The sequence below is a fragment of the Oryzias latipes genome, chromosome 4 (assembly GCF_053564925.1).
Source record: "Oryzias latipes strain Hd-rR chromosome 4, Olatipes_Hd-rR_3.1".
NCBI classification, from domain to species: domain Eukaryota; kingdom Metazoa; phylum Chordata; class Actinopteri; order Beloniformes; family Adrianichthyidae; genus Oryzias; species Oryzias latipes.
In genome coordinates, this window is record NC_136240.1 from 10,935,628 (window position 1) to 10,949,835 (window position 14,208).

Consider the following 14,208-nt stretch of genomic DNA (forward strand, 5'->3'; position numbering starts at 1 on the left):
AAGACTTTTTTCATTAATCAAGCAGATTGGGTTTGAGTCTGTCTTGAATTGGATGTTTCAATTCTCACATAGTGACTTACACTATTTGTTCAAAATGTGTACCTGGTTCTGGACCATTCACAAAGTCTGTGTGTCATCCCATGTACATATTTACAAGATGAACGTTTGTGCAACATAATAATTTAAGTTTAGTTAAAACGCACTTGCAGACTCTTCTAAAAAGATCTTTAGGATGAAATCACCAAAAAAGACTACGCAGAGGCAGAAAAGACAAAGTAAGATGAGAACTGCAGACGGACTGAGTACCTGTAACAGAAAATATTAAGATATTCTGGAATCTAAATTATTTCGAAATAAAATGTAGGAACTCCACAATGGTTATTCGTGTGAAACATGTATGTTTCTTTTCATTGAATCTGGCACAATGACAATGTTTTAGTTACACTCCCCTTCAGATGTGACTTTTTTAAAATAAAATTCTCAAAACTCATGTTTAATTGTATCAATGAAGAACCATCGATTTACAGAATAACGACCTCGACTGATGATGCAACTATGGGCCATGACAAAATGTTTGAAAGCTGGGGCTGAACTCAAAGGGCTACATATTTCTTTTAATTTCCAGTTTTTTAATATTTTTTATTTTATTTTAAAGCTGCTTTTTACATTTTTTTAAAAAAAAAAAAAAGCATAATAGTGAGAAACTTCACTGGTCAGATGTGTTTCACAAACCCAACAGGTGCAATATGTAGAAACTGATCATTTGGTCAAACCTTGAGTAAGAAGTATTAGTCAGAACCAAAGAGGGAATGTGCTTGTATATGCTGCACACTGATGAAGCCAGTTTTCTAATGAGCTCAGATGTGCCTGAGTTCAATCTTAAACTTTGTTCTTTTTTTGGTGCATTGCTGGAAAATGTAGGCTGCCTGTCTCGTTGTTTTTTTGTTTTTTTTTTGTTAGTTTTTTATGCATTTTAATATTTTTTTGTAATGTTTTGTTTCAATAGTGCTGTAGTTTTTATTTGCTTTTTTGTTTTTTGTTTGTTTGTTTGTTTTGCATTTCTGTGAAGCATTTTGCGTATTCAGTGGTTACACAAAAAAAATCCTACTAATGTTGACAAAACAATAAAATACACACAAATGCACATATAGAGGCTATACACAATTGTGCTTGCATTTGCCTTTTTTGTGTATAACAGTACATTTTTAAAATAAACGTTTCTGGTGCCATATTGTAGTCAAAGAAGCCTTTATTGGTTTAAAAAAATACTTTCTACATACATTTTCTATGCTGCGCTTAATCGACGTAAATGTTTAAAATTAAGGAGGTGGGAGTCAGAATCCAAACAGCCGAGGCAGCAATGTTCTAACTAAAATAGTACTTAGGTGTAGAGCCTTCAAAGTTACATAATTCATTCAAGCCCTATCATTGTATATGTTTGTTGGATTCGCGGGGTGTATCGCCGGATGGGTGCTCCTTGAGGCGCATTCTCATCAGCGCCTTCGACGATCACAAGACTTGGACATCCGTGGAAAAAGCTCACGGGGACGCCGACAGGTCAGCTGGAGGCTTGCGTACCCGAAGATTCTTCTTCTGTTCTCTGCATCTAACATCCAACAAGTTGCTCCTTTTGGAAAAGTGTTCCACCGCGCGCTGCTGCGCTGCGCTCTGACGCTCTGTGGTTTCTTGTCTTTGACAGTTTTTGCAAGGCGCGTTTTCTAAGACTTTAAATTCCTATTTCTCTGTAAGAAAATCATTTTTTACTTGTTATTTTATGTTTTTAATAGCAACAGAATTGCAAAATAATTTTTGAAGCACATATGCTTTGGTGCGTAAAGGAGTTGCGCGTGTCAAAGTGAGCGAATCCCGCTGGAAGAAATCACACCGAAGATGTCAACATTGCTTTGCCACCCACTCGAAATCGATTATATTACCTTGAAGAAGGTGGCTCTGCGGATACATAAGAACGCATTATTTCAAAAAAGACAGCGTTGAGCACAATCTGCTGGTTGTTCTTCTCTCCTGTTCGGGATCCGCAAAAGATTCCTGGAAGAATTTAGTCAAGACGACTGTCCTCTCTCCAGGACATAAGAAGATTGAACTTCTAAAGTGGTGAGTTCAAAGTTTGGTTTGAATATTTTTGCAAGAAGCCAGTAAATATTTGAACAAGCCATCTGTGGAATTTGTTGATTTTTTTAGAATTTTTTTGTACTCAAATATTTCTATAAGATAGTGAATAAAGGATGCTGGCACATCTCTAAATGTTGAGCAACTTGTCTCAAATCATTTGGGCAATTAAAAATCCTAGAAATAGGACAACTAGTGACCTAACTCATGTCTAACTAAACTTCTATTTCTTGTTTTCAGACAGTAAAGCCATGCAGGTGGAGAGGAAATGGCACATATTGTTGACTGTCTTTTTTCTGCTCATCACCTCCGGACAGTGCATGGACAGCAGAGAGGTCAGGCAGAAAGAAAGAAAGACCCTGTTGGATCTAATCTTACAGGTTATCAGAGACAGCCAGCAGCAGGACAAACCCCTGTCCAGGCGCTGTGGCGGTGGACACCACACTTCAACACAAGACATGAAGTACTCCTCCCATGAAAAGCCTTTCTATGTCCCCAGGCTGGATAACAGTAGACTCATAGGTAAGCTGATAAGATTTATTTTTAGGACCTGATGATGAATGCATAATCCCTATTTTACTGTTGGAGACAGCTGTCATTGATGTGCTCATTGCTGATAACCATTTGGAGGTGTCTATCATTTGAATAAATGAAATTAGATGCATCCTTTCAATTTATTTAGGAGTTTAAAAACCTGCAAATCAACATGTTCCTCCTGCTCTATAAAAATATCGATCTCAGTTTAACAATAATATATCCTGGCTTTAATGAGGATATATCTCATAAGAGGGAAAAAAAAAGAAGAAGAAGGGCATTTATCACCGCATTTTTCTAAAGAGTTTCTTCTCCATCACATATAATGGAGATGTCATTTATGCTGTGACTGCGACCAGGATAAGTGCCACCATTTGTAGGAGGGGCATGTGGCGCATGAGTGATGTGAATGATTTCTGAATGATTCATTCACTGGCATTCACTGGGCGACTGTCAGCATGAGTGACCCCCCCCCCCCCCCCCCCCCACCACAATTCTTTGAAATTGGTTAGGTTTCAAATACCTTCAAAATAAGAGTTTAATTAAAAATGTTTTTACCAAAACCGTATTGAAAAAATGTAGGAAACCCAACATGCATCAATACATCCGATCCTGTATGTTAATTGTTGCTACTCAGAAAAAAAAACAATAGTTTGTTTTCCCCCAGTTAAAGTTAAAATCAAGCAAAAAGGTTACATATCTTTTGGTTTAACAGCTATGTTTTTTGCAGTAACCACAGACACCTTTAAGAGAGAAAATTCTCGTTGATTGTGGCCTTCTTGTTTTTCAATATGAAGTACACGATTTATGGAGTTAAAAGAGAACAAAGTGTCAGATTCTCTACTATCACCGTCAGTTAGATCATGTCAGAGTGATGCTGCGAATGCATCATCCAGCTCAAAGTCTTGACCCAAGATCAGGCGATTGGAAAAGTACCTTTCTCAGACCAGTGACTGGGTGGAATTTATCTTTTGAGGATAATAAAAGCAGCACATTAGCAATGGTGCGTGTGACACTACCAAAGAACCGTGGTCACGCAAGGATAGAGCACCCTGAGCTTGGGGAGAAGACATCTGTTAACCTACTGTTATCTTAACCCTTGTGCTATCCTAGGCACTTTACCATTGGGAGTTGGGTCATCTAGACCATTGTTTTTCAACCAGTGTGCCACTGTGTGGCACTAGACAGTGCTCTGAACCTTTTTTCTTCAATGATTTGTGATCTTCACTGGTGTCCATGGATTACATGAAATCTTTCCACCTTTATCCACCTTTGTCATGGTAGGCAGAACACGTCAATGTAAGGGTGGGCTCATCTAAGACAGCACAAGGGTTAGACATGGAGGTTTTCATGCATCCTCCTCAAAAGCCACAACTATGTCATCAGACACACGCTGCTGAGGGAAATGGTTAATTAAAAATGATGATGATTGAGCTTCAACACTGCACAGCCGTTAAAATCACTCTGGAAGTTGTGTTGTGAAAAAAGTGGCGACTGACTTGTATCACCACTTTTTTCACTCAGCAAAGTTTTGACTTGAGAGCAGGATTTGATTTCATGAAAAAAAAATGTAAATTTAAAGACACTTTCAACCGTTTTGTTGTGTCGTCTGGGCTTCCTGAAGATTGACGAGGTTTCTCAGTGCCCCTTAAAAGTGTTTTTCTTGTTGCTGTTACAGCATTATGTGCATTATCTGCATGGGTCTGGGGGCTAAAGTGTTGCAAACGACTTACATGGACTTACTCTGATTAGTGTTAAACTTCCACACAATAATCTCTTTAGGCTGTTAGCACATCCAGTCTTGTTAGGCGCCTTCCTGTGTTGGTCTGTGAGCACTGACAGTCAAGTTTCAACACTGAAAATGTTGATGTCAGAGAAAAAATTTGTGCATCCAACCATCTATATCGTCTAAACTCATTTATTTGCGTTAGATGTCACAGGGTTGCTGGAGCCTATCCCAGCCACTGTTAGGCAAAGGTGGGGGTACACTCGGGAATGGTCATCAGTCCATAACAAGGCCTTACTTTTGCACCAAAAATTAATTTAATTAACAATTACATTTTACATGCAATCTTACTTTATGTGGTCACTTTAACAAATTTAACCAAATCATGTGAAACGTTGATAAAGACAAACAAATATGTTTGTGCCAAGCTGGTTTAGTTCTCAGATATCTAACAATGATTCTTGTTTCCAGATATAGTTCCCAGAGAGGCAAACATGAAAGACAAGTTCATCCAGCATTTCGGAGGTAAGGAAACTTCTGTCAAAGACAATCTCATGGTCAGCCAAAATCAGCCTTGATTTCTTAGCTTTGCTGACCTTTGCAGACATTCAAAGTATTTAATCTGGCAAACGTTTCCTCTGAGCAAAGTTCTCATGCGACTTTTTGGCTGGGAGGCTCTTCTGAGTTTTGACCGTCTGAGAAAGTCCGTATTATTCCTCCAGACTAACATACAGTATTGTGTAGTCATAGACAGCTTTGTGCACACTGGCACTGCAGTGGGTCAGGAGGGGGGCGCCTGGCTTAGCTGTAGGGCACTAGTTTAGAGAAACAGCACATGGTCTGAAGCTGACAGAATTAAGTTGAAGGCATTGCTAAGATAAGCTGATTATTTGTCTCAGGACCTTTGAGCAGACTTCATTATTGGTATGAAAATCTGGAAGCTTTATCGTGGGAGCAGAAACCCTCACAAGTGATTAGAAATGAAGACGCTATTCCGCTTCACACGAAGTCCAGTTGAACCCTGACCCCTTCACATTGCCTTGACAGCACACTGTTCACTTTCGCTTTATGATAAGCTCCTTTTGGTGGGGCAGTTGTCATGCACAGTCCTGCACCAAAATCTTTCCTGAAGGTCCTGGTTCCCCAACAAAGCGTTTGGCCGTCACGCTTTTATGGTAGAAATTGTTACATCTGTCCAAAATCGTGCAGGTTTTCTTTTTTTAATTAAGATTTGAAAAATAAAATTAAGTGGGTTTGCATCATCTTGTAATGTTTCAAAACATGCAGTTATTCATTCTGACAGTCTGAGTCAGATGTTTTCTTGCATCAGGCAGCTCCTAGAAATGCTTATCATATCAGCTTTGTTTTGGTGAGCTCACCATCCTAACTAATGCCAGCTAAATGTTCCAGCAGATACTTTCTATAAAATATCATGTTTTTCTTCCATGTTTCACTCTGGTGGTAAAATAGCAAAGTAAGTAAAAACTCTGAATTCCTTTAAATTTTTGTCTGATTAAACCTTTTCTCTTAAGCAGGACAAGTCCGGTTCTCATCGGAGTGTAAAACGCACTTTCATAGACTTTATCACAACACCAGGGACTGCTCAAAACCAGCATGTAAGTATGTGGTTTGTTTTGGCCATTGTCGAATTTTGCTCACTGTCCAATGTTTTGCCCTTTAAGGACCCACTCGATCATCCTTTGGCGTATTTTAAAAGCATTCCCAGTGGTCTTTTAATCATCATTTTGCCGTTTTTAGCCAGAATCAAGAAACCTGTGTTGTTTGCTAGGACATTCTGCAGAGCGGCAGATCGTTGGCACGGAGTAACACCGGCGCCCTTCCCGTCACCCATACCTACAAGCGCTATGTTTACACCCTCCCCCACTAGCTTAAAGCCCCTCACACACCCTACATAGCATTACTAGTACAACAAAAGTGGAGAGCTATCGAGCCGTATAGTTATGAGCCCATACGTACATGAATCTATTTGTCTGCAAGTGAATGCATCAGAATGAAACCAAGCAAGGAGCTTGTGGCTTGCCGTGATTTTTTTTTTACTTCACAGTTACAAGCATTTTCAAACAATTTTTTCCCCCCACATGATTCACAATGATTTAAATGAAAAAAATACTCAGAAGCTGAATTTCAGGCTTACTTTTCTGTCCTGCACATTGAGAAAAATGTCACAAGAACATGTCAAAATCGCAAAAAAAATAATCTTTTTCAGAGTGGGTCTTTAATAATGTTTCTTAAAAACAAGCATTTGTTCAAATTTCTTTGGTTTCTTCACCTCTGAGATGTTTGTTGTCATTTTCAGTCAAATCAGTCTTGAGGAAGAACAGCCGTTGTCATACAACATAATTTTGAATCAATGACAAATTGTTATGGGTGCATATTTAGGCTAATTTTAATTCTTATTGTGTCTGGAATTAGTTTTTTCTCAATAGTTTGGCTCCAACTACAAGAACCGTGTTCCTCTGTTTTATATTTATGTTTTTGTTTGTTTTGTAGATTACAAAAGATGTGCACGATTGCTAACAAGACTAGCAATGAGTCCTCTCTGCATCCAGTCATAGAAATTGCATGTGAGTAGAATGGATTTCCTATATTAACATCGAGTTTCTTTTGTTTTCAAGATGTTATAGTGTGTTGGTTAATAATTTGAATAATTCTTTACCCTGGCTACATTAGCAAGCAGGACTAAAAATGATAATAATCAAAAACACATCTCACATCTGTCCAATGTTTGCGCTTTGTAAAAATACAAGGTGTGTCTTGTTGTTTTGAATTATTTTAGCGCTCCGGGAAGAGTATTTACCATATTTATTTCCTACTTCAAAACTTTAGTCAAAATTCCTGTGAATCAGCCAGTGAAGGTCAAAAAGAAACAGATGAAAACGATGTTGCCAAAAGTATTCGCTTGTCCGCCTTTTCTCGCATATGATAACCTATCTGTGGTACACAGAATTAAATGTGACGTTGGGCCGCGCTTTGTAACCACTGCAGCTTTAAGTCTTCTGCAAAGGCTTTCAGAGGGTTTAGAAAAGGGTTTCTGAGAATGTTTGATCATTCTTCAAGAAGAACATTGGAGGTCAGAAGTCAAACATTGATGTGGAAAGAGAAGGTCTGGATATGGCAGTTTTTGCACTAATTCATCCCAAAAGATGGTTTAACTGGTGTCAATCCTCAGGCCTTGGGAGCTGCCATCCCGCTTATATCCTTACAAAACTTTCACTTTTAGCTTCTCACTGGCAGAACACACCAAACTCAGGTGACCAGCTGCAGGTAGGGCATGAACATTTTGTCCGAATTCAAATTCTTCCCCAGCTTCTCCTTACCCCCCACTGTTGGGGAAATTGAAGATGTCTTGGTTTCTGAATTTGTTTTTTTAATAACCCTTGGGCTATCCTATGGCCCCACCCTTACAGTGACGTGTTCTCCCTACCACTACAAAGGTGGATAAAGGTGGAAAGATTTCATGTAATCCATGGACACCAGTGAAGATCACAAATCATTGAAGAAAAAAGGTTCAGAGCACTGTCTAGTGGGTCTAGATGACCCAACTCCCAATGTTAAAGTGCCTGGAATAACACAAGGGTCACGGGGTAGCCATAGTGACTTAGGACTGGATATCCCTCCCCGGGATCCGTTTTGCGCTGTGTTAAAGAAGAGAAATGTATTTTTTCATGTGGGTGTGCTCTGAAGCACAGACGTTTACATTTAAATGTAAGAAATGACTTTTTGTTTTTTCATGACATTTTAAAGTTATAAAACCGATGTTATGTATTTGCAGAGCACTGGTAGCTACGCGCTAATGTAGCTCACCACCGACTGTTTACAACGTCATTAAGGAGTAGTGTCGTCTGAATTTGAAGACACAATTTTTCCAAAACTGTTCGCTTGGAGGGCTAAATGTAGGGGTAGAGAGGAGCCGTAGGGGTAGGAAAAGAATAAATGTCTTGATGTCAGCCCTGAAGGTGTGGAGTTTGACACCCATCCATCAGGAATCTGCAGGCCGGTCAAATTCTTCCACATTAAATTGGCTTCTCCGTCTCAGCAGATCTCATTCTGGTGCAGCCATGTTGGAACAGGAGGGGGGGGGGGGGGGGGGTCTTCACAAACTGTTGTCACAAAGCTGGGATTGGCAAATTGTCCAAAATCACTTCATTCACTGAAGCATCCTGTCACAGCGAATCAGCTTTCACTGATCCACACATTTGGTTTGGCAGAGACTTTTGATGCGCTGTATTTTATCCACGCTGGGGACAGCCACAGGGACACCCCCATGTGGCTACATAGTGGGCAATAGCGTAAAAGGTCTTGCCTAGGGACCCACACTGGAAACAAACTCATCGCATCCCCTGAGAAGCAAACCCTGGTTTCCCACGTGTCAGCCCTGCACCAACCGACTGAGCCGTCAAGCCGCTGAGCTCCTGAAATACCAACCCTGCGTGATAACTTTACCAAGCGTCACGACTTGCACAAAACAGTCAAATAAGTACAGTTCACCTGGCCGACCCTCAGAACCAGACTTGTTCATCAGATTGCTAAACGGAGAGGCATGGTTCATCAGTTCAGAAAATTGCTTTTCGCCAGCGTTTCCTATTGCACCTGGTGATGTGTGGCTCAGATACTCAGCCATGAAAACCAACTCCAGAAAGATCTCTGTACCCTACGCAGCTAACATGAAGGACCCCTTTCTGTCAGTTTGTGTGGCCGTTCTTGGCTGAGTCTGTCACAGAACCTTGCAGGAATTCTTGTTTTGAGAGTGACCCGTTCTTTACAGTCTGTTAACCTGGGTGAGGATTTTACACCTGTACCAATGGAAATAACGTAGATGTATGAGCAGATACTTTTGGCAGTGTGGCGTTTGCATGGCTTGAACTAGTAAAACGTTGTCGGAGTACTTCAAAACATTAGATTGATGTTTTAAAGAGTGAAAAGTCCTCCTTTCTTTTTTCAAAGAAGTGAAATCCTACTACAGTCATCTTGAAGAACAGTAGTTAAATGCTGGATAAAGACGATGTGCAGCTTGTGGGATAGTGTCAATAGTGTCACTGCAGACCTGTTTGGGATGATGACGAAGCCAAACGTGGATCCTTTCAAAGAAGGACTGTCGTCAGTGAAGTAATTTAAATGTGAATTTGCCATTTTTATTAGGTGATCTTTTGTGACAGCGGGTCTCAGGGCTTCATTTATTTCTAAAGAGAACACCATTACAAGCTGCTGACAAGTGATTTCTGCTAAAGGGTTCATCCACACAACTGGTCATTTCAGATCAGTGGACATACGGGGCCATTATTAATTGAACAGGCTGACACATCGTCGAGGAATTGGATAATTTAATCTTGTCTGCGCCATTCTGTGAGTTCAAGAGTCACAACTGATGAGCTTTGGAAGATGACTCACGGCTTAGTAGATCTGGTCAGTACTAAGAGAACTTCAGTGAAACGTGGCAGACAAGTAATGACTCCCTGAAAACATCACTTCCTTAGAAAGATGTAACACCTGGATTCATTGGGTTTAAAAAACTGTTCAATGTGAAGTTGATCAACTCTTATTATGTTTTCCATTTTCATTTCAGGTCCCATCATAATGGAAGAGGGATTAATGTGTTGCCAAGCAAGTGCCTTCAAATGCACAGCAGTCATAAGAAAATCGTGCTCATTTTTCATTTTGTTGTTGTTCTTTTGTCATTGTGGAAAAAAAGCAGGACATCTTGCTGGCTGTTTCTGTGCAGATTAATGCACCATGTATTTACAAAGCTATATTAACTTAACATTAAATGCACCTATTTATTGACAGGGTGTGTATATACTGATTTTTGTTTTTGTTTTGTTATGAAAGCTTCACATTGAGAGGAAACTTCTTTTGTCTGACATAAAAATGCCACACTTCCTGTTACGTTCCTGTCCTTCTCTGTCACAGTTTTTTTTTTTTTTTTGCATGTAATTTGGCACTTGAGTGATTGAAATTGAGAAACGACAGTAATGGTTGAAATGCACTGCAGTACTGAATAAAGAATATTTAAGCACAGTGGATTTTTATTCTTATTGAGAGTCTGGTGGTGTGAAGGGTGAGACCACCAACGAAGCCCCCGGGGGGTGCTAGACTGGTCGTTATTTGCCAGGAGCCCCACACAGCTTTCCTCTTTCAAGAGAAAGGCTGTGTTTTATTATATTCTTACTTGTTGTGGATGTTTTCCTCACTCTTTGGCTCAAACACAAGTTTTCATCCCCTATTTGATGCAACCTCCATCGTCTCTGCTCTTCTAAGCAGGTGTTACTATTACAGAATCTGCTCCCCCCCGCCTGGAATTTGTTCCAGAACATCTGCTTTTACTTTTGTCTAGATGTTGCTATCAAATGTCTTGGACGGACAGCGATGTTGAGTAACCTGAACAGAAACAAAGACACGGAAGATGCAAATGTCTAAGGGAAAGCAAATGCTCAAAGTATTTCATACCCTTATTGATGACATGCTTTGTGATGTATGACTAAATGTGTGTTTCAAAAGTGGTCTTAGACACAAGAGGACAAGTGAAAATCGAGGTCCAACAAATGACGTGTTTCTGGTGTTTTTTTATTTTTGTCCCTTAACACTTAAAGAACCATTTCTATTTTATATAATACACACATTTTCTGAGACCCCCATCTCACTAGCATGACCCAAACTTTCCTTAAATACTCACTATATAAAACTTGGTCCATGTTTTCTGCCCTGTAGTGCAATATCATTCCACTAGGGGCAGTGAAGGGGCTTTTCTTGGTCATTTCAAAATGGCTGCTTTCACGAAACACTTTTGGCGGGAAACGTTTTTCAAACTCATCTATTGTTATTCGTTTTTTTATGAGTACTTGCTGTATTTAAAGAATGCACTTTGTTGATGATTAATACTTTCTAAAACAGTTACACCATGTTAAGAATATTTGGATCAAATTTGAGACAGTGGGTCACACCATTTAGGGGGGACCTTTATCCAGCCTTGGTTCACGACAATTCTTCCAACTTGAGCTTTTCTTTATGCATAAAGACATTAAGCCTTCCTACCACAAATCCGTCGTCTGGGAAGAAGAAGTCTAAATTTGTGCCCCACAAAATCCTCTTGAAGAACGTGTTTTAATACTATATATTATAAAGTACTACCTTGTATGTAAATGTTTTATTCTAATGAAAGATTTTCCCCCCTGATGCTATAAATGGATTAAGCAGCTAAAAATACTCTCAGAGATGCGCTGGGGATCCCTTTCTCTCCGGGTGGGCAGAGCCGGGACACCGGATCCTAATCTGAAGAGGATATCACTTATCTGGAGACAAACAGCACAGATTAGGAGAAGAGACAGTAGTTACACTGGGGACAACGTGTGGGAGGGCTTTAACACAATTACACTCAAGCATCTCATCCCTCCTCCAACACCTCTGAGAAATTCTGCTGTAATAAATAGTAAATAGAGGCCAAAGCCGTGGCATCGCCCTCCTGTCAGACTGCCCCCGGCTCAACCAAACCCCAGGAGCGAAGAGAGGAAGCACCCTAATGCCACATGTCACCTCCTCTGCTGAGGCTTCCTCTGCTGTGGTTGTGATGCCACTTTTGAGGCAGAATTTCTTGATTTAAAGCACATTCTGGTTGTGAATCAATAGGCGCTCTCCAAGTGAACTGATCGGCCCAATTCGTGCCTTTAACTGGCTTTAAAGTGACGCTGGCAAATATATTTCATGCTAACTCCTTAACGCGGCTCCTTGTGACGTATATAAACCCCCCATCACAGAAGTCTACAGAAGATTGTGGCAAAATGCAATACTTTCATCCAATTGTGGAGATCCCCCAAGGCGTCAGTCAGGAAAACCAACATATTTATCGTGATCACAGGAGCAACGCTTTCTGTCAGCACTGACACAGCGGGTTAATTGATTCACTCCATGTCTCATGATTAATTCATTTCCCTTCCTGTGTCTTCTGTAGCAAACGCAAATCCCACATATGTCACTGATAACACAGCTTCTATTAGGGGTTTGACAGCTGAGACATGAATGAGTTACATTAGGGGCACAATGTTGATGTTCCACTATAAAAAAAATCTACAGACGGCTCTTTATTAAGCCCTGATCCCTGCGTGCTTTGGTCATGCATTGAGGTTGATAGCAAATACATGATTCTTCCTGGACTCTGGCAGCTCTGCAGTTTAAATGATGAGTGAGCTGCTCCCACTGTGTTCCAGCAGCAGCATCTTTGATCCAGAGTAGCTGGAGGTGTTGGCTCAGTGCTTGTGCCACCCCCTCCGCCTGCCCCTCACTGTGTGCTGTGATAGGCTCCTCTGACTGAATTCATTCCCAACGCTCTATGCTTACATTTCATTCACAAGTTTGAAATCTTTTTGAAAAATTAAAGACCCGCTTTGATGAAAATTGCATCTTTTTGTGGTTGTTTTTAACATGCTCTTGGGGCATTTTTGTCATAACATAGAACATATTTTGAGAAAATTAAGCAAAAAAATGTATCTTTTCAAGAATGGACTTTTAATCTTAAAAGGCAAATCATAATAACAGAATAGATAACAATAATAGACTGAACATATGCTTCACTACCGTAACATGTTGATGCTTATTTAGCTTCATGAAACATAGGAGGAATTGATTAGGTGTCTAATAATAATAATTATAATAATAAACTTTATATATAAAGCACCTAAATTGTTCATGCAGACCCAAAGTGCTGGATAGCAACACAATGAAAACATATGAAGAATTAAAATATACAAAGATAAGCTTATAAAGATACATTTTTAAAATATTTCAAACATTTCATAGAAGAAAATTAATTAAAATGTGGTGGGAGAAAAAGATAGAGAGGGAACCTCTTGAGTATGTATTAAAGTCCAAGTTTAAAAAGTGGGTTTTAAGAGAGAACAGGCAGTGATCAAAAGCACAGTCCCCTCTAAGTTTGAGTTTTGTTGTCGTGAAATAAACATCAACCGATGTGGAGCTAAAAAATGGAAGACATGATCAAATTTGCGCTTTCTAGTTAAGAGACGGGCACCCACATTTTGTAGGAGCTGGAGTCGAGCAATGGCCGAGGTTCTAAACCCCCACGTATAGGGAATTACAGTAATCCAGCCTAGTGGCGATAAAGGCGTGGATAACTGTTTCAAACAACTTAAAAGAGAGGACAGGTCTGACTTTTGCCAGCTGCCTCAAGTGGAAAAAGCTCAATTTTGCAACGGAAGTAATTTGTTTGTCGAGTGTAGTATCTTAGGGCCACATATAAACAATTATTCAGATAACTTTTGAATTAAAAAGTCAACAAAACCCTTTAAATCACGTGAAATCACTAAATCCATTGAATTCTTTCAACCGGCGTCGCTTTAAAATAATTCTGCCAAGCCCGGTGAAACACTTAGCAGCGGCTTCTCAGTAGCAAATACTGATACACACGTCTAAATTGCCCTCCATTGCTATTTTTTGTGTGGAAAAATCACATTTGAGTATGGAGTATATGGAGTACAAATCGCACCCTTGGCCAAACTATGCACACATACACAAAAAGTGACTTATACTCCAAAAAATACAATATTTCTTATTTCAAATTGTGAATAAGGAGAAAAAGAAAAATTGTTGTTTGAAAAAGATTGTATTTGTGACGTGGAAAACAGTTTGTCTTTGTTTTCCTCGTCTAAACTGGAATGGCTGGATAGTTCTATTACAGCTTTTTCTACTCCAACTCCTGCCATTCTGCAGACTCTAAGCTCTAGAAAATGACACCGATTTTTTTCGGCATAATCATAATTAAAAAACAACTGAACAAGCATGGTCCAATAAACAAA

At 39.7% G+C, this 14,208-nt stretch overlaps 1 protein-coding gene across 2 annotated transcripts; it reads left to right on the plus strand.

The window, feature by feature from the left end:
- Positions 1–1,520: 1,520 nt before the first annotated feature.
- Positions 1,521–10,111, plus strand: alkal1 (ALK and LTK ligand 1). Of its 2 annotated transcripts, none has more exons than XM_078946529.1 (6): positions 1,521–2,112; positions 2,368–2,649; positions 4,859–4,912; positions 5,920–6,003; positions 6,899–6,972; positions 9,972–10,111. In XM_078946529.1, exons 2-5 carry the CDS (start codon positions 2,379–2,381, stop codon positions 6,961–6,963), a joined length of 474 nt encoding a protein of 157 aa, XP_078802655.1. In that variant the 5' UTR covers positions 1,521–2,112; positions 2,368–2,378; the 3' UTR covers positions 6,964–6,972; positions 9,972–10,111. The 2 variants fall into 2 exon arrangements, with proteins under 2 accessions (XP_078802655.1, XP_078802656.1); XM_078946530.1 differs by having other exon boundaries at positions 5,923–6,003.
- The last annotated feature ends 4,097 nt before the right edge of the window (positions 10,112–14,208 follow it).